We start from the raw sequence: 20,676 nt of genomic DNA on the forward strand, positions 1-20,676 counted from the left end.
ATGACTTAGCCTTAAATTACTCCCTTTACTTTTACTTCCTTAGTTTAGAGAATATTAAGGACAGAAGAAATACTCACCAGGTCCTACTTACCAAGGCTGCACTCTTCTTACTGAGGAAAGGTAGAAAATGAAAGGATCCCTCCTTCCCTCTTCACCAAATTCCCTCTCACCAAACTCCAATTTGAGCACTCTAATGCAGACAAAAGCAGCACTGTAGATGGCTTGCTTTTATGCTGTCTGAATCTAGCATCTGAAAACCCGTTTAAGCCAGTTAACTAATTAACTAGCTGCAGCTGCAAGCAGAGCCTGTACGACCCCTGTTTTAAAGCTGAACTAAAACTCACCTCCTCCCAACCCAAACAGAAACTTTTAGTTAGTTGCTAAATTAAAGGAAGATTAGACTTTTGATAGAAATTAACCCTTAAAGGTCCCTCTCTCTCCAAATTCCAACTTAAGTACTCTGATGCAGCCCAAATTCTTTCGAGTTATCAACAGTCACAGATTGCAACTCTTTCGAGTACAATCACAGTTCTTGGTTTCCGGGAGTGGGACATGAACCCACAACCCTCTGATTCAAAGGCGAGGGTGCTATGAACTGAGCCACAGCTGAAGCAGCACTCCAGTCACCAGGAAGTCACATATAGGTGGTTGAACTCTCCAGAACACATAAGGTGTATCAATTAGGCATTTTTAGATGATGATCCCAGAGATATTAATCATTAGTGAAACCACACATCCTCTGATCTCAAATAAGCAGACACACAAATGACACTGTGGTGCCTCTTTATCTTAGTGGAAAGTTATAAACTGAATAAAATAACAAGGAAAAACTGAAATAAGAAGGATGCTCCCATAAGTGACTGACATCTTAGGGAACCAGTCAGGAGTCAACAGGAAGTGATGTCAGTAAGGTGACCTTCACCCTTAAGTGACAAATCAGACAGTAATTACACACCACCATCAGTCTCCATTAGGGACTGATCATGCGTTGCCTGGATCAATCAGAGCTCAGGGATGCTACTGACCATGCACAGGAGTGCTAGCAAGGGTTAATAAGCAGCAACTTTTAGCAGCCAGGCGCACAGCATGAAGAAGCAAGAAGAAAGAAGATAGGCTATGGTCAACAGAACACCTCAAGAGACAGCGCCACAGTCAACTGGAAGACATAAGCTGGTGTTCCAAAGTGAACTAATTGCTTCCACTGCCTTTGCTAAGTATTACATTTTTGTACTTAGAATCATATAAAGTTTATGGCACAGAAGGAAACCACTTGGCCCATCATGTCTGTGCCGGCCGTAAAACAAGCCACCCAGCCCAATTCCACTGTCCAATATTTGGTGCGTAGCCCTGCAAGTTATGGCACTTCAGGTGCATATCTAGCCACCTTTTAAATGATTTGAGGGTTTCTGCCTCTACCACCCTCTTAGGCAGTGAGTTCCAGGCCTTCACAACTGTCTGGGTGAAAACATTTTTCCTCTAATCTTTCTACCAATTGCTTTAAATCTATTACCCCTAGTCACTGACCTCTCTGCTAAAGTAAATAGGACCTTCCCATCCACTCTATCTGGGCCCCTCACAATTTTGTACATCTCAATCAAATAGTTCCTCAGCCTCCTCTGTTCCAAAGAGAACAACCCCAACCTATCCAATCTTTCCTCATAGCTGTATTGTAATTGTCTTAATACACTTGTACCCAGCGTGGTTGTATCTAATGGAAACTGAGAGTTCCTTTTAGATAGCTCTGTCAACTCAATCTGATAATTGTAATTGACTTAAGTCATACGATTAAAGCTAAAGTGAACCCCAGATCTTACATCTGCGCTGTAACAATTCTGTAATTTAGGTGGTTGGTCCAGTTAAATTTCTGATCAATGATAACTTCCTTACTTTGACAATGATAATACCATTGAAAGGGAAGGCAGTTAGATTTTTCTCTTGTTGGAGATGGTTACTTCCAGGCACTTATGTGATTTGAATGTTACTTGTCATTTATCAGGCCAAGCCTGAATGTTGTCCAGTTCTTGCTGCATGTAGGCACAGAATGCTTCATTATCTGAGGAACTGGGACTGGAACTGAACATTGTGCAATCATCAGTAAACATCCCTACTTCTGACCTTATGATGCAGCGAAGGATATCGATAAAGCCACTAAAGATGATTTGGCCTCAGGGAGAGCCCTGATGAATCCCTGCAGTGATGCCCTGGGCTAAAATGATTGGCCTCCAATGACCATAATCAAAACAGAAAAGATTAGTAAATAGAAAAAGAACTGTATCCAACAATATCTGAAGGGATATTTATTTGTGAATTTCCAGTGTCAGCTAATTTGCTTACCTGTTGGAGTAGTGACTGCTATGAAATTTTTGTAAAGAAAGAAAGTCTTTAATTTATATTGTGGCTTTGACAACCTCAGGACTTCCCAAAGCATTTTACAGCCAATGAAGTACTTTTTAAGTGTACTGTGGTAATGTATATTGATGGCCAATTTGAATATTGCAAGGTCCCACAAATAACAATGCAATAATGACCAGATTGTCTGTTTTCATGGTGTTAGAGGATAATATTGGCCAGGATATTGGTGCAAATTCCCCTACTCTTCTTCAAAATATTGACCTGATATCTTATACATCTACCTGAGGTAGAAGACAGACCTCAGTTTAACATCTCATCCATAGTGTTGTAATATGCCTTTAAGGGGTATCAGCTTGACATTACTAGAAGGGAAATATCATGTGATCCAATCTTAGTTTCACTTTTGCTTTACGCAGAGCACACATACACAGCTCTAATGACTTCAAGTTTTCTATCCATGTATAACTTTTCTTATGTGCCTAGTCTTAATAAATGTATTTACCCAATCCCTTGTGAGTGATTGGTATCTTGTGTCTAAATAAGCACAAGGTATTATATTATCATAATAACATGGCATAGAGTACTAAGAAATTAGAGTGCAATCTCTGAAAGGCCAATAATGGATGAAGATTGCAGCAGCAGGTAGGGGAGTTACAAGTAAGTAAAGAGGATTGCTTGTCTTTGTTAAATTATTCTTAACTAGCTTGAAAGTGGCTTTGTGCCATTTTTAAAGAATGTCCACCACAGCTATCAACAGCCTTGAGGTTACCATTGACCAGAAACTGAACTGGATCAGCCATATAAATACTGTGTCAGGAAGATATAATAATTTTCATAATGTTATTTGGAGTTTATGGCAAAGTAGAGTAATTGTGAGGTCTCTGTCTATGTATGTGTGTGTGAGACTTAATTGAATTAGAGACAGCTAGTCTGAAGGCTTTGATGTAAGAAGAGACACTAGGTTTGAAATGCTTAATAGGTAAACATGGATGAAGTTTTAGAATGTAAGGTGTAAGGGAATGTAAGGGAACATTTGCATTTTTAAATAAATCAGAGTAGCTGGAATTCAAAAGAGGGGATGAAATATTTCACTTAGCCAGGAGAAGTTAAGAAACAGTGTTTATTTTTCCCAAAGATTACTAATAAAATTGGTACTTTGATAAACTTTTATTATTAGAGAGGTGAAGTCCAAAGGCATAGTGAAACAATGGGAATTTGCATTCAAAGGAGAAAATGTGTATAAAGGAGAGAAGGCTGTGTGCAAGGGAAGGCATTTTTAAGATCTAACACAAGTGTGAAAAACTTCTAGTTCCTGTCTACAAGGAACCGAAGCTGAGGAAAAACTCACTTTGATTTTGACTGTCCAGGGTGTGTGCTTTGCCAGGGTCTGTTTAAATCTATGTGTTTTACTGTTGCCTTAACGGAGGTGTAACTGGGAGTTAGATTAATTAGGAGAGCTAAGAGTTATCATAGTAGTAATTGGTAGACCTATGTATGTGCTTAAAATTATTTCTTTTATTAATAAATGTTTAATTTAGTTTTGTAAAAACTCTCTAAGCCTCTGTGGCTTTCTTTTTATTGAATTCAAAGCCGCATCTCGCAATAAGTACAAATTGTAAATAGTTGTGGCAGATGCTTCAAGTTTCATTCTGGGATTTGAGCAGGTTGGCATTTACCATCCCCCTACCAGAACAAAATTGGGGGCTGTTTGCAGAATATATTTGAATTTCTTGATTGGTTTGGAGATGGTGAATCTTAAGGTTATGAGTACGAGAAGCACTTTAAATTCAGGAGTTGGTGTGAGGGATTTTTAAAGTGGTGAGACTGCAAAAATGGCTGTATCCATGGCTAAAACTTTTTTGGAAGTAGAAGATATAACTCTGATTGGATTACAAAAAGTATCTAAGGGTAAGTTAACAGGTTTGGTGGATAAGTTGCAGTTGAGGTTACCAGTAGGAGCAAAGAAAGCAGACATAGTTGAAGCAATAGCATATCATTTAAAGTTGGAAGTGATACCCGACACTAGTGAGTCACAGCTTGAGGTAGTGAGACTTCAGTCACAAATGAAGAAGCTTGAACTTGAACAAGCAAAGGAACTGAAAAAACTTGAATTAGAGGCAAAGGAAAAAGAAAAGGAAAGAGAAAGGGCATTTCAAAGGGAGCAAGCAGAAAGGCAGGTGAAAGAAAGGAAGCTGGAACTGGAATGCCAGGCAAGAGAGAAGGATAAAGAAAGAGAGGCAAGGGAAATAGAGAAAGATTGAGAAAGGGAATACCAGCTTAAAAGGCTGGAAGTTAAAACAAGAGATCTCGGATTCTGAGGAAAGTTCTGATGATGAAAAAACCTTTAACCTAAAACCGAGTGGGGAGATGTTTAAATTTGTACAAGCTCTTCCAAAGTTTGAGGAAAGGGATGTTGAAGCATTCTTTATTTCATTTGAGAAGATGACGAAACAGATGAAATGGCCACAGGAAAACTGGACATTGTTGTTACAATCCAGGTTGGTAGGTAGAGCACATGAGGTTCATGCTTCACTGTCAGAAGGAATCTCGGTGAACTATGATGTGGTAAAAAAGGTTATTTTGAGTGCATACGAGTTGGCTCCTGAGGCTTACAGGCAGAAATTTAGGAATATGAAAAAACAGCCTGGACAAACTTATATTGAGTTTGAGAGAGTAAAACTAAATAATTTTGACCAATGGATATTGGCACTAAAGATAGAGACAACATATGCAGCTCTTAGAGAAGTAATTCTTTCGTAAGAATTTAAAGATTTGATTTCTTTGGTAGTGAGAACTCATGTGGAGGAACAGAGAGTTCAAACGGTAAGACAAGCAGCAGAAAAAGCCAATGATTATGAGTTAGTTCATAGAGCTAAACCTTTTTTGTCACTTTTTTAAATCAGGAAAGGATAGAAAATGGGAAGGTGAAAGGAAGGTAGGTAGTCAGGGAAGAGGAGTAGGCGGAAATTCACAGGAAGTTTTTTCTCAGAATAACAAGGAAGATGCTGAGGGTAGAAGTGCCATTTGACAATTGAGGTATTTTCATTGTAATAAAGTTGGACACACAAAGTCAGTAGATTGGAAATTGCAGGGAAAATGTGTTGGGATTATTGAGGTACAGAAATATTCTGGAAGTAAAAGTACCATGGGTTTTAAGGTCCAGGCATAGGGAAAACCAGTGGTTTGTGTACAGGTAAAACAGGAAGAATCAGTGATAGGTAAAGAAATGGGAACGTGTTCACAATTTACTTAAGAGAATTCTGAGGAGCAGGTTGCAGAAATGTTTAAAGATTTTGTATGTGAAGAAGTCTTTCCATGTGTACGGGGTGGAGTAGGTAAAGATGTTAAAGTTTTAGGAGACACAGGGGCTTGTCAATCCTTAATGTTGTGGGATAGTGACATTTATTGTTCAGAGGGAGTATTGCAGGAACAGGTGATTAAAAAGTGGGGTTCATGAAGATGCTAAACCTATTCCATTGTGGAAGATAAATTTAAAGGGTAAGTGGAAAACAGGTGAGGTGATTGTTGGAGTAGTAGAAAAATTGTCCATTGCGGGGATTCAATTTATTTTGGGTAATGATATAGCTGGGTCCCAGATGTGGGTGATGCTTATGGTAGATGAGCAGCCTGTAGAAGTGTTTTCAGCAGAAGTGTTGCAGATGGAGCATCCTGGATTGTTTCCAGATTGTGTGATAAAAGATCACAGGCTCACAGGTTGAAACAAGAAGAACAGGAAGTTCACAGGCAGAGCGAAGGTGTGGAAGTCCAATTAGCAGGCACTGTATTTGATAACATTATACAGGAAGAAAGAGTGGAAGACAATGCAGCTGAGATGTTTAGCTCAAAGTAGTTAGTGGAGTTACAGAAAGAAAATTCATAAATAAAACAGGTATATCAGACAGCTTACTCAGACATAGAGGCAGAATGTATCCCAGGATGTTATTACCTTAAGGGAAATGTTTTATTGAGAAAATGGCAGCCATATCTTGTTTCAGAAAATGAGAGCTGGAGGGAGGTAGATCAGATTGTAATACCATTTGGATATAGAAATGAGATTCTGAGAATTGCTCATGAAATTCCAATGGGTGGACATTTAAGAATTAGAAAGACACTGGCAAAAATACACACAAAAAATTATTGGCCTGGATTGCACAGGGATGTGGTTAAATTCTGTAGAACATGTCACACATGTCAGATGATAGAGAAACCACAAGTAGTGATTAAGCCAACTCCAATTCCAGCATTTGAAGAACCTTTTAACATGGTTATGATTGATTGTGTAGAACCCCTCCCTAAGAATAAAAGTGAAAATCAGTGCTTGCTGACAATAATGGATGTGTCTACAAGGTTTCCTGAAGTGATACCTTTGAGAAATATTACAACAAAGAAAATTGTGGAAGAGTTAACTAAATTTTTTACAAGATATGGTTTACCTAAGGAAATACAATCAGATCAGTGTCCAAATTTCATGTCAAGCCTGTTTAAGGAAGTAATGAACAGTTTGGGGATAAAACAACTTGAGTCAACAGTGTACCGTCCTGAGTCACAAAGGGCTTTTGAAAGGTGGCATCAAATTCTAAAAAAATATGATCAGGGCGTATAGTCAGGATTATCCACAGGATTGGGATGGGGAGTTCCATTCTTGTTATTTGCTATTAGGGATGCTCCTAATGCATCAACTGATTTTAGTCCTTTTGAACTAGTTTATAATCATGAGGTAAGGGGACCACTGAAATTGATTCATGAGAAATTGGTGGGTCAAAATTCAGAAACTACGTCCTGGATTATGTATCAAACTTCAGCGAGAGATTGGACTGAGTTGGCTAGGGAACATTTAAAGATATCACAGCAAGTGATGAAAGTGAAGGCAGAAAGGAAAGCTACAGGTCGTAGTTTTGTTGCTGGGGAGAAAGTGTTAGTTCTGTTACCATTACTGGGTGACTCATTAAAAGCAAGGTTTAGTGGGCCTTACAGGATTGAAAAGAAGCTGAGTGAAGTAAATTATTTAATAAATACTCTAGATAGAAGCAAGAAGTCATGTAAATATGCTTAAAAAGTACTTTGACAGGGTAGAGGACCAAAAGGAGGTGTTAGTGGTGGTAGATAATGGGAAAGGGGTAGAAATGCAGGACTCTGAAATTGATTTTGTTTAATCAAATTGGATAATGAGGAGGTACTTGAAAATTTAAATGTAATATTGAGTTACCTTCCAAACAAGTGTCAAAGTGACTTGGAGAAGCTATTGCAGTCACATAAGGCTATTTGTGGAAATAAGTTGGGGAGGACAAATTTAGCTATACATGATGTGCCTGTAGAAGTTTCATCTTTGATAAGACAAGATCTTTATAGATTAAATCCAGAAAAGTTATCACAAAGACAGAAAGAAATTGAATTCACGCTTCAAAATGATATAATTGAGTCTAGTTGCAGTAACTGCAGTTCTCCTATTGTGCTGGTACCGAAACTGGATGGAACACAAAGACTGTGGGCGCAATTTTCCTGAATTTACACTAAGTGCAGTAGTGGCCGGGTAAAACGACTCTTGAGTTTTCATGGCGGGTGGGCTTTAAATCGCCCGCCGGCCATCACGCCACCGCCGCATCAGGCCGGGTGCAATGTTTAAAGTCCAGCTGCAAGCACAGCACTCATTGCTTCCAGCTCACCGCTGCTGCATGGAAGACATTGCCAGCAAAGGAAAAAAGACTGGAGCCCCCCGCTTCAACGACAGTCCCTTGAGTGGCAGCTGGATGCTGTGGAGGCCCGTCGGGATGGCCTGTACCCCTCCTCTGGCCGCAGGACGGGCAGCAACGTGACCAATCCAGCTTGGGAGGCGGTGGCAGCGGTGGTCACGCAAATGTCCTTCAGAAGACAGCCACCCAGTGCCACAAGAGGATAAATGATCTCCTCCATTCTGCCAGGGTAAGCCATCCATGGGACCACTCACACCCACACATGCCAGGCATACTTATCATCTGGCCTGGTAGGCATCCTGCTTACACTTTCTCCATCTCTATCCATGCAGGACAAGCAAGCACACAACAAGAGAGAGAGGTCACAGGCCAGTGGTGGATTGCCTGAAATCAAGGTCCTCACGGACTTTGAAAACAGAGCCCTTCAGGAGCTCTGTTAGGTAGCTGGCCAGCCATGATCTGGACTGGTCCTGTAGTGATGGTAAGGTCTACCAAGTGAGGATCCAGCAGTGCAACATCCATCAGACAACTATGCTGTGAGTGATGCGTCCTGTTTCACAGGTCACTGCCATGCATTAATTATCTCTCCCTGCTTTCGCAGGCACATCTGCCAAACAGCTGATAGAGTGCTTGACCCAGGGCCTCCAATCAAGACCCGAAGAAACCTCTGGAGAGGAATATGGAGGCACCTTCCCTGAAGTCCCGTCACAGCGCTCACCCACACCCTCCACCAGTGCAGAGACACACACCTTGGTGGGACCTCGCTTTAGAGTAGTCCCGGGATCACAATCTGGTGAGCACATCGCACTTCCCAGGTGTCCGGCACTTGGAAGGCTCCTAGAGGCCAGAACGTTGCTTAGTCTGAGTCAGATGATGAGCCTCTGGACTCAGTCATGTCACAGTTGCTGGAGCTACAAAGGCAACCTCGGGAACGTCAGGAAGGGATGTCCACTGCACTCCTCAGATTGCAAGACACAATGGAGGAGTTGGTCTGCTTTCAGGTTAGGTGATAGTGCCGGCATGCAAACACACCAAGGTCAACACTGGTAGGGTGGTGGCGGCCATGGAGACCTTGGTTGAGGACTTCGCTCCTGCACTGCTACGCAGGCTCAACTCCATCGCTGATGCCATAGTTGGCCTCTAACAGTGTGTACGCAAGAGGGGTGCCGGGCAGTTCAATCTCATTCCAGCTACCCCTGCTCCTCAAGGAGTCAGCTTGGGGTCCCCGGGCACCCATAGGGAGGAGGATCAGCGGGTCCACACTCCGGGTCCATCCATCCAGGTGACTGAGAGTGTTCGACTCCCCTCTTCCTGTGACCTCAGCAGCTCCAGCTCCACAGGCCAAGGAGGGTGCCACTGCCCCACAGCATGACCCCAAAAGCAGGCCGGGGCCCTACAAGTCTCAGCCCTCCAGAGGACGCCCACTAAAGTCATCACAGACAGGGCGTTACAGTCAGCAGGCTGCCTCCACCTCCACTGTGGATGTCTGGGGAGCAACAAGACGTAGCGGCAGGGTTAGGAAAGTTAAGGAGAATTAGTTTCACAGCCTGGGCATGGGTGCTAATCGCTTGTACATACTGTTCACTATTGTCAATAAACCCCCAAGACTGTCTCCCTGCCTATGGCTCCTTGTTCTGATGAGCAGTGTTCTTTTCATTGAGATGTGAAACCTTTCTGCACAAGATAAAGGTAGGTGTCTCACTCCAGGGCCTCTTCCCTGTGTTCTGTGCAGCTTTCAGACCAAAGTGATGGTCCAGCCTCACACTCCCTGGAAATATTGCTGATGCCTGCACCTCAGCAGTGCTTGCATTGCTGCCAGAATGTGGTGGGCAGGCACCACAGAGTTTTCTCATTCTCTCGGTGTGCCATTAGCACCTTTGAGGAGGGGCTGTCCCCCATCTCTTCAGCATCTGTGACCACTGATGCTGTGCACCAGCTCCTGAAGGGCTCAGGTTTTGAAGGCGGACAAAGCATCAGAACTTCTGAAGTTTCATGGCTGCGTCTCTATGATATGACCCTGATCACAGAGTGCAAGCTCTCAGCCAGACAGGAGTCAGACACTCTCAGAGGCCATGCTGAGGTTTGTTTATGGAGTGTCCTCACTGCATGTCGTCATCATCCTTCTGCAATCGAGTGACTGTTAGGGCCTCCATGGCATCTCCATGACAGGAGCATTCTCACAGAGGGTATTCGTGCTGCCATAAACCAGACTGGAGTCAAATGTTCACAAATGCGATGTGAGGATCTATGGGGTCACCTCACTGCATGTTGTCATCATCCTCCACAAATCTAGCAGCTATGAAGTCCTCCCGAGTGTGCCTGCATCGTCTAGCCATTGCGAGGGCCTTAGCCCCGTCATTGTCGTCTCCGAGGATCTCCTCAGCCTCATCCCCGTCGGCATCCTCCTCATCGGTGGAGACGTGCAGCTCCTCCAACTCCTCCTAAGCCAACTCGTCTCCATATTGCAGGGCCAGGTTGTAAAGGGTGCAGCAGATGATGACAATGCACGACACCCACTGCGGACTGTATTGCAGGGCTCCACCAGACCGGTTCAGGCACCAGAACCTCACCTTCAGCATCCTGATGGTCTGCTCCACCAAGTTGCAAGCTACAGCTTGAACCTCATTATACCGTCGCTCTGCTGCAGTCTGAGGCTGCCACATGGGTGTCCACAGCCACGGCCTCTGCAGGTATCCCTTGTCCCCGAGGAGCCATCCCTGCAGCTTCTGTAGACCCTTGAATACTCCAGGGATCTGTGACCGACTGAGGATGTAGGCATCGTGCACAGTCCCTGGAAACCATGTGCATACCTGCAGGATGCGTTTCTGGTGTTTGTATACCAGCTGCACTCTCAGTGAATGGAATCCCTTGCAGTTGATGTAACGACAGAGACCTGAGCTCCACATGGGTACAGTCAATCGCACCCTGCACCTGTGAGAATCCCGGGTTCCGGCAGAATCCAATGGCCCTTGCATCCTTGCTGTCCTAGCCCCGGGTGAAATGCACAAAGTTCTGTGCCCTCAAGAAGATGGCATTTGTGACCTCATGGATGCATTTGTGGGTGGTGGGTTGTGATATCCTACAGAGGTCATCTGTGGAGCCCTGAAAGGAGCCACTGGCACAGAAATTAAGCGCCACGGTCACTTTCACAGCCACTGGCACTGGATTACCTCCATGTCCCCTTGGCGCCAAGTCCTGCAGTAAGTAGCAGATGTGAGCGACCAGGTCCCGAGACATGCACAGTCGTCGGTGACACTGGTTCTTGGTCATCTGCAGGAATGACAGGAGGCATCTATAGACCCTGGGTGTCGCTAGGCACTAACCAGTCACGGCTCACTGTCACTTCTGGGCAGCATGTTTGGAAGCCCCAGCAGCCCCTTCTTCCTGAGGTTGCTGCTCCTGCCTTCGTGCGGCCAGGAGCCTCAGTCGCTCTCTCCTCCGTCTTCTCCACTCTCTGTAGGCCATCAGGCATACAGATAGGTTACCAGGCTCCATGTTCCTGGTGTGGTCCTCCTGTGGCATGAAAGAGAGACAAGGGTGTACATAGCGCCTTCCCGGGCCCTGTGTGATGGCCCCTTAACGCTTTCCGGAGAGTGCTGGCCACCCCTCGGACGGCCACAGATGAGGGTGCTGCATGGTTGTCCTGTCAGCCTGCGACACGGGGGAGACTGCTCCTAACCGGGATGCTGAGATTGCAAGGTGCTGTGAGCGCCTCCAGCATTGACTGTCATATGGCCAGTGTTGGCGAGGAGATTGTACAACATGTGCAGCCCAACTGCTCCATGGTCCAGTAAAGTGGCCGTGGATTTGCAGTCTGTGCTGGGGGTCGGTGGGGGTGCAGGGGGGTGGAAGTGGAGGTGGGTAAGGTATGGAGTGCTTGGTGGTACATTGATGCGTCAGCATTGCTTACGTGGGCAGGCAGTCTAGGAGTCTGACCCCAATCATATCACTGTGGCTGTGCCTGAACTATTTCAGTTGCAGAGGAATGGTCAGTTTATACAGATGTCCCTACTGCGTGGCCACTTCCCTCGCCTACCCTGCCCCAACTTCGATTTCTTGTGCAAGGGATCCAATACCAGGGCAGCAGTTGCCCCAGACACTCCCATTCCCTCCCCACCCCCCACCGCCAACAACAGTCGCCTCCGAGGCTGGGTAGCAGTTGCCTTGGTCTCCCACCGCCCCCCCAGACAACAGTTGCATCTGAGGCTGGGCAGCAGTTGCCCCCAGACACCACCTCCCCTCCTCCTGACAGCAGTCGCCTCAGTGGCAGGGTGGCACTGAAGCCTGCAACACAACAGGTGAGGTCTGTAGAATGATGCTGTTCACTCACCTCCAGTTCCCCCAAAGTGAAGGCTGCCAAGTGCACGTCACCTATGTGTTGTTGTGAAACTCGTCGGCTTTCTTGTCGATGTGGACGGATGATCTGGCAGGGGTTCAAGAGCCTGATGGGATGGCCTTTTAATAATATGCTGATGTATTACAATGAGCTCCCTAACTTTGGCGGGAAACGTTCTAAGCCTTTGGTGGGCTGAGCGGACGATCACTACCTACTTTCCTGCTGTTGTGAAACCGATCGCGCCATGTTGTCCACACACGCCACCTATCATGCCCGCTGCCAGCGTGCACGGAAAATTCAGTCCTAAGTGTTTCACTGTTGCTTTGATGGAGGTGTAACTGGGAATTAGATTAATTTGGGGAGTTAGGAGTTATCATAGTGGTAATTTGTAGACCTATATATGTGCTTAAAATTATTTCTTTTATTAATAAATGTTTAATTAAGTTTTGTAAAAACCTTCTATGCCTCGGTGGCCTTCTTTTTACTGAATTCAAAGTCTGCACCTCAAAATAAATACAAATTGCAAATAGTTGTGGCAGCTGCTTCAATTTTCCCCTTGAGATTTGAGCAACTTGGCATTTGCCACCCGCCTGCCGTAACAACTGTGACTACAAGAACAGGTCAGAGGCTCGAAATTCTGTGGTGAAGAACTCACCTCCTATCTCCCCAAAGTTTGTCCACCATCTACAAGGCACAAGTCAAGAGTGATGGATACTCTCTACTTCCCTCCAACAACATTCAAGAAGCTTTACACCATCCAGGACAAAACAGCCCACCTGATCAGCTCTCCATCAACCGCCTTCAACATTCACTTCCTCCATCACCAACACGCAGTGGCCTCCTTTGACAGCACTTTCCAAAGCCGTGATCTCTACCAACAAGGGCAGCAGATGCATAGGAACACCACCACCTACAAGTTCCCCTCCAAGTCACACACCATCCTGACTTAGAACTATATCACCGTTCCTTCACTGTTGCTGAGTCAAAATCCTGGAACTCCCTTCCTTACAGCACTGTAGTTGTACCTAGACCAGTTGGACTGCAGCAGTTCAAGGAGGCGGCTCACCACCACCTTCTCAGGGGAATTAAGGATGGGCAACAAGAACTGCCCTGCCAGCTATGCCCACATCCCTTGAAAGAATAATAAAAACACAAGTACAGCTGGCACAGTCTGCCAATCATGGAACAGAGGCAGAGTTGATGATGCCATAATATCATCAAGTCTGACCATAAAAGCCCCCCTGATTATGGGCATTAAACCAGCAGGACCAGCTTCTGCCCCAATTTGCAGCTGAAACCATTTACTTACTCTGATTCTGTACTGAAATTACACAAAAACATCATAGAAATTCTTTCCCAAGGTGTTTCATGAAATTTATAAATAACTATCAAAGTTTAGAAAGTTATAGCACAGGAGAAAAAACTGAAATCGTGTCAATCAGAAAATCTTTTCCAAAAATCTACTTTATTTATAAAAAAGTACATTACAAGACACTTTAAAGTTCTTTATGTAAAGTTCAAATGAGATAAGAATCTTTCAATACAGTATGTGGCACTCTTAGTTGTCTCACTATACTTGCAATTGCAACTTAAATTTACAATATTCATCCCATGTCAAACAGACAGCCCAAGGGCTTTTACATGGTTTCCAACCTCTCAGTATACTACAGTGGGAGTGCCTTAGACAGGAGCCTTTTCCAATTCTGCCTTTGCAGCAGCTGCCCCAAGCTTTAGTATGTCTCTCAGCACGTGGTCCTGGACCTTGGAATGTTCTGGTCTGCAACACTTGGTTGTCGACAGCTCTTTGCACTGGAAGATCATCAGGAAGAACTGGAATAACAAATAACTTCCCTACTGCAACCCCCTTGGGGGCATCACGTGGAGTTAGTGTGACTTCAGACATGCAGGAACAACCTGACGGTGAGGGCTCTTCTCAACACCAGCCAATCTACATTTTGGTGCTTGTTTGAAAGTTCTGGCAATGAGTCATTCTGCCAAATGACTTGGACAGTCTGTCTGGGGAACAATCCGACAGTATCCACCATTTTTTTCCATAGGGCCTTGAGAACTTGAATTTACCATGCAGGACAGGTAGTATGGCACATTCCAACTGAATGCAGCATTCCGTGACAACATGTCCAGAACCATCTTTCACAACACCAGGGAAAGATAGAACCATGGCAAGTAGTGACACTTGGGCTGAGATCCTCTGGTTAGCGGTAATGCAGGGGTAATTGATGCTGACTGTGAAGATCTCTGCGCTCTTGCCATTTTGCATTCTTCCAGCTGGAACTTCTGATCCTGGCTGCATCAGTGATGATTCAGTGCAACCATTCATGGGGAACACTAGCAAAGAGCAGCATCACAGATGATACTCCCCCATATTTACAACATCAGCTGCCATATTCAGGTAAGTGTTTAAAGATCTCAAAGGTTTTCAGTGAGTGACTGAGCGAGCGGGTGGGTGAATAAGTGGGTGGGTGAGTGAGCGAGTGAGTCCATGTTTCCGTCACTGAGATCGGTGTAAGAGACATTTGCAGAGGGTCCAGGGCAGTGCAAATCAGCCCATCATAAGTATAAACTTCCTGTGCAATTACAGCACCTGTGTGTGCATCAGGACATACTCAGGATCCTGACATGCAACAGCAACTTTCAGTCAGTGCATCGCTGCTCCCAATACTGGAAGATCTGACTGTTGATGTTTGCATGCCCAGGGTGTGGTGATGCAGCCGCACACAAAGGTGGCCGTCAGGAGGACTGCGATGTTGGGTACGTTGTTTTCCTCTTTTATCTAAAGGTTTGTACTCTTGTCACCCTCATCTACAAATGGAAGAGGGAAAAGGAAACAACATATCCAACACCACCCTCATCCTGATGGCCACCTTTGTGTGCGGCTGCATCACTACAGCCTCGGTAGGCAAACACCAAAGCTCAGATCTTCCGGTATTGGGAGCAGTGATGCACTGAACTTCTTCCTTCAGGCGGCTGATCACAGAGCTTTCTCTAGGAAGAGAAAACATGAGCATGTCTCATTCTGCTCCACGGAGCAGACTCTAGACCAGAAGATGATCTTGGAAGCCTCCATGGCAAAGGACGAGTCTTGCTGACTCTTGGAGATCCTCCTTGAAATTGACCCCCATCGACTGCAGTGGAGCAGACCGTGCATGCTTCTCTAGATTTGGGATATTTCCCTTTGTCTCTCCCTTTTCCACCTTCTGAACACCTTTGAGGATTTAGAACCTCTTGATGTTTGCCTTGATTGCTTCCCATTAGTATTTTGAGGACTCACAGAGGAGTTTCACAGTTCTCCAATCATTATAATCTCTTTTGAGTTCCTCAATGTTTTCTGGGGTCAACAATTTCACGTAGGTGACAGTCAGCCAGTAGGAGAGAGTGGTCAGAGAAGAACACCGGCTTGATGTTGGTGGATCTGACCATGATCGCTCAGGATACAACTAGGAAGGCAATTCTGGAATTGACAGACCCATCTGGCCTTGACTGAATGTATATGCATGGCGCTCTGTCCATAGGGTTTTGAAGTAATGAACTACTTGACCCAGCATTATTTCCAATGGCAGTAAAATTCAGGAAAATGGAGGGGGACCAAAGCCTGCCATAAACATGTGAAGCAGACTAGAGTGGGATCACTTAAGCAGCAAGTGGATATTTTTAGCTTCAAAAGGATATTTTTTGTTTCAGGTAGCAGATTCCATGAAAGTTGACAGGACTACCTGCTCTCCTCACCACCACAGAAAAGGTTGTCTATTTAGCATTTTTGCTTTGTATGCTTGTCAGTCTCCTACTCGGATAGCCTGAAGCTGGAGCAATCGGGAAAGCAGATGGGGCTGTGTCTTTCCTTCAAGATACTTTTATGTTTAGAGCCTCAGCTGATCAGATCATGGGAGGGTGACATCCTGTGGTGGCTGTTTGCATTTGCAATCTACACCACTTACAATGGGAGTGCTCTTGCGAATGTCATCCTCCTGCTATGCCTGGTGGCCAGTCGAATCAGCAAATTAACTTCTAAATGTTAACTTTCTGTGATTTGTGTACCAGGGCACCCAAATCCCTCTGAACACCAAGGCCTAAATTTTACCTTTGGCAACCACGCGCCATCGGCGGGCCCAAGAGCGGTTGGGAAACGGGCCCCTGACTGCAATCGGCCCCTGACCGCAATTTCACACTGACTGGCCAATTAATGGCCAGCCAGCGTGAAATGCACGTGAAAAGCTCAGCACTGCCAGGGTGGGGGCGGGAAGAGGGTGGGCGATGATGTTTCTGTGGGTACGGGTGAGTGCTGCGAGAAAGCTCCCTGAAGGCAGACAGCTTGAAAATCATCAAATAAAGGTTTAAAATTCTGCAAAAAATGTCCATGCATCACGATCAGGCACCTGAAAATATAGCTGATAAAAATGCTGCCCACAGATATTTATTTTTATTTTATTTCATCATGGAAATTTCATCTCATCTTGGATGAGGTTTGATGAAAAATCAGAATGTAAAGGGCGCCTGGCCGATTCGCTTGTCTGCCAACTGTAAGGTCGGACGGGCCACAAAAAGTCTGAGACAATTGCGCCGTTAATGAGCTTAATTGCCCTCTTAATTGTTGGCGGGCACAGTTCCGACTTTTGCGCACGCTCGCCAAGCAAAATAGCATGCAAGTGCACAATGACTTTGGGGCACTCTTTCTTGCGCGATTTTACGCTTGATCGGGTCGAGCGCCCATCAGAGAGTGGGTACAGTCCTGTCAACTTTCATGGGAATCTGCTACCAATATCCTTTTGAAACTAAAATTCAGCCCCTACATTTCCCATTTACTCACTGAAAAAAAAAACTTTTCCTGTCAAAATGGATAATTCACATTTCTCAACATTATATTCCATTTGCCTCATTCTTGCACATTCATTTAACCTATTTATATCCCTTTGCAACCTCTTTATGTCCTCCTCGCTGTTTGCCATCCCACCTAACTTTGTATTGTCAGCAAAGTTAGATAATGTACATTACGTTCAATCCTCTCATCTAAGTCATTGGTATAAATTATAAATAGGCCCAAGAAGAGATTCTCGTGTGGCACCTTATCAAATGCTTTTTGAAAATCCAAATACACCACGTCCACTGCCTCTCCCTAATCCACCTTGCTTGTTACATTGTTAAAATATTCTAAAGATTTGTCAAACAAGATTTGCCTTTCATAAATTTGTGTTGACTCTGTCTAATCATATGATTTTCTCAGTGCTCTGTTGCCATATTTCTAATAACAGATTCCAGCATTTTGCCTAAAAATGATGTCAGGCTAACTGGCTTATTGTTCCCTGTTTTCTCTCCCTCCCCTTTCTTGAATAGTGGGGTTATGTTTGCTACCTTCCAATCCAAGGAGATCATCTCGAATTTAGGAAATTCTGGAACATCAAAACCCATACATCCACTATCTCTGTAGCCATCTCTTTTAAACCCTTAGGATGCAGGCCATCAGTTCCATGGGTTTGTTTGCTTTTAGTCCCATTAATTTTTCCGATACTACTCGGCTAATTCTAATATGTTTAAGGCCCCCATTTTCACTAGACCTTTGGTTCACCATTATTTCCAGTGTTTTTTGTGTCTTCTACTGTGAAAACTGGTACAAAGTATTTGTTTAATGTCTCTGCCATTTCCTTATTCCCCATTATAATTTCTACTGTGTGTGCCTCAAGAAGACCCATATTTACTCTCAATAATCTTTTCCTTGCTGCCATACCTATAGAAGTTTTTACAGTTGATTTTTATGTCTCTAGGTGATTTACTCTCGTATCTTTTTTTTAACCAGTTTCTTTACCATCCTTTTCTGAATTTTAAAACATCTCCAATCCTCAGACTTACCACACTTTTTGCAACATTTTAAGCCTCTCACTTTAATCTACTACCATCTTTAACTTCTCTTGTTAGCCACAGCTGACCACTTTTCCTGCGGAGCATTTATTCCTTAAGGGAATGTATAACCATTGCAAATTATGAATTAATTCTTTAAACATATCTTTTGATCTAATCTACCTCAGCCAACTCGCCTCTCATATCCATGTAGTTTGTTTTGTACTAATTTAAGACCCTAGTTTCATACTCAACTAAATCACTCTGAAACTCAATATAAGATTCTTTCATATTATGATCACTATTCCCCATATGTCCCTTTACCAGAAGGTTATTAATTAGTTCTGTCTCATTACAAAAAAATGAAATTTAAAATAGCCTGTTCCTTAATTGGTTCCTTGGCATAGTAATTTATAAAACTGCCTTGAATGCATTCCGTGAATTTGTCCCTCACACTATTACTGCAAATTTCATTTGCACAATCTGTGTGAAGATTAAAGTGCCTCATTATTACTGTATTTCCCTTGTAACTTCATGATTTATACTCAGCCTGACACTATAACTATCATGAGGGACCTATAAACTACACCCACTGATATTTCCTGCCCCTGCTGTTTCTTATCTTTGCCCAAACATCTTGATTTACTGAGCTAACATCCTCTCTACTTCTTTAACTCATCCTTTATTGTCAGAGGAAACCCCCCTCCTTTTCCATTTTGCTACTTCTTCTAAAGGTCAAGTATATAAGGATATAAAACAAAATGGAAGAGGGCCAGTTTCAACGCAGTGAGAAGGAATATGGCCAGGGTGAAATGGAACCAAGGACTGACAGGAAGAACTCTAATGGAACATGGGTTATTCTTAAGGGAGAGATGCTTCAAGTACAAGCTAGGTACATTTCAATGAGGGAAAAAGATAGGGGAGCCGAAAGCAGGACTCCTTGGATGATGAGGGTGATAGTTATTTATGACAAGACAAAAAAAAAGGGTATATGATTCATGTGAGGTGAATTCTTCAAGTGAAGAGCCAGTGTCACGGTCAAGTGAACATGCACATGTGTGATATTAATCTGTAATTTCAATAGCTGATAAAACATATTGAGCTGTTTTAAAAAAGACATTTAAAAAGCAAGCAAAGACACTGACTTAATATGGCTGCCATCAGTCACCTGATATCTGGTATTACAAGTTGACTAGTTTCTGGAAGGTTCCAATGGTGAATTGCAATTGAGATACATTAAGACAACCTCTTAAGGAATTTCACACCTGCTGTTGTCAAGAACTACTTCAAAAGATTTACTGAAACTCACTGGACCTCACCATTTAGTTTCTATAAAGCTACCTCTCAAGCAGAGACAGAAGCTCTACTGGAACAATAGCTATGTGGAAGCTGGCATCAAGATGGAGGTTGGATTATTCAGAAGTTGGGACATTAAGCAATTTAATCACCTAGGCCATAAAGCAATAGCCACAGTCTGTCCAGACATGAGTTAATCAATTGCCTTCTGAAATCATTATAGGGAGAAATGTCATGTGACTGGAATAACTATTTTTGAATGTCTTATTACAATACCCCAAGCGGCTAAGGAGGAGTCTGGAAGAGATCTGCCAATGGTGCAGGAACACCATCTCTCTCTCCCTTGACCCTTTCTCTCAAGTACAAGACCATATCTCTTGAAATCCAGCACAGAGATAGAAAATTTTCAAATGAAAGGAACATCAAGTGCAAAATCATTGACTTTTGGAAAAGATGGATTATGTTTTTAAAAAATCAATTTTCTCCAGAAATTGCAGTTCAATTCCACTGAAATTTCAAGACCACTGTGGAAAAAATCTTTAGCCACAGGTGCCTGACTCAAACAATGGACTTTTTTTTAACCTTTTATCAGTGAATTTTAATTCAGCCAGAAAATAACTTCATACTGCATAACTTGTAATTTTGCATGCTTGAGTGTATGTGTTGCAAATGTTTACTTTTAGAAGCTCAACGTAAACTGGAAGAACAGCACCTCATCTTCCGACTAGGCACTTTAAAGCCTTCCGGACTGAATATTGAGTTCAGCAATTTTAGATCATGAACTCTCTCCTCCATCCCCACCGCCTTTCCGATCCCTCCTTTTTTCCCCCAATAATTTATATAGATTTTTCTTTTCCCACCTATTTCCATTATTTTTAAATGTATTTCCATCCATTGTTTTATCTCTACCTTTTAGCCTTTTTCGAGTCCTTCACCCCACCTCACCCCCACTAGGGCTATCTGTACCTTGCTTGTCCTGCTTTCTACCCTTAATTAGCACATTTCTTAGATAATATCACCACCTTCAACACCTCTTTGTCCTTTTGTCTGTGACATCTTTTAGTTATCTCCACCTATCACTGGCCCTCTATCCAGCGCTACTTGTCCCACCCCCCCCCCCCTTTAAACCAGCTTATATTTCACCTCTCTTCTATT

The 20,676-nt window shown here is 43.6% G+C and overlaps 1 protein-coding gene across 2 annotated transcripts in view; it reads left to right on the top strand.

Annotated features, from left to right (window-relative positions):
* The first annotated feature begins 1,039 nt into the window (after positions 1–1,039).
* Positions 1,040–20,676, top strand: part of LOC144696457 (solute carrier family 28 member 3-like) — a 231,588-nt gene continuing 211,951 nt past the window's right edge. For both annotated transcript variants that reach the window (XM_078567765.1, XM_078567772.1), the window contains exon 1: positions 1,040–1,214. In XM_078567765.1, coding sequence (XP_078423891.1) covers positions 1,117–1,214 — 98 coding nt within the window. In that variant the 5' untranslated portion in view covers positions 1,040–1,116. The remainder of the gene's footprint in view (positions 1,215–20,676) is intronic.

This window comes from Cetorhinus maximus, chromosome 2, assembly GCF_964194155.1.
Source record: "Cetorhinus maximus chromosome 2, sCetMax3.hap1.1, whole genome shotgun sequence".
NCBI lineage: Eukaryota > Metazoa > Chordata > Chondrichthyes > Lamniformes > Cetorhinidae > Cetorhinus > Cetorhinus maximus.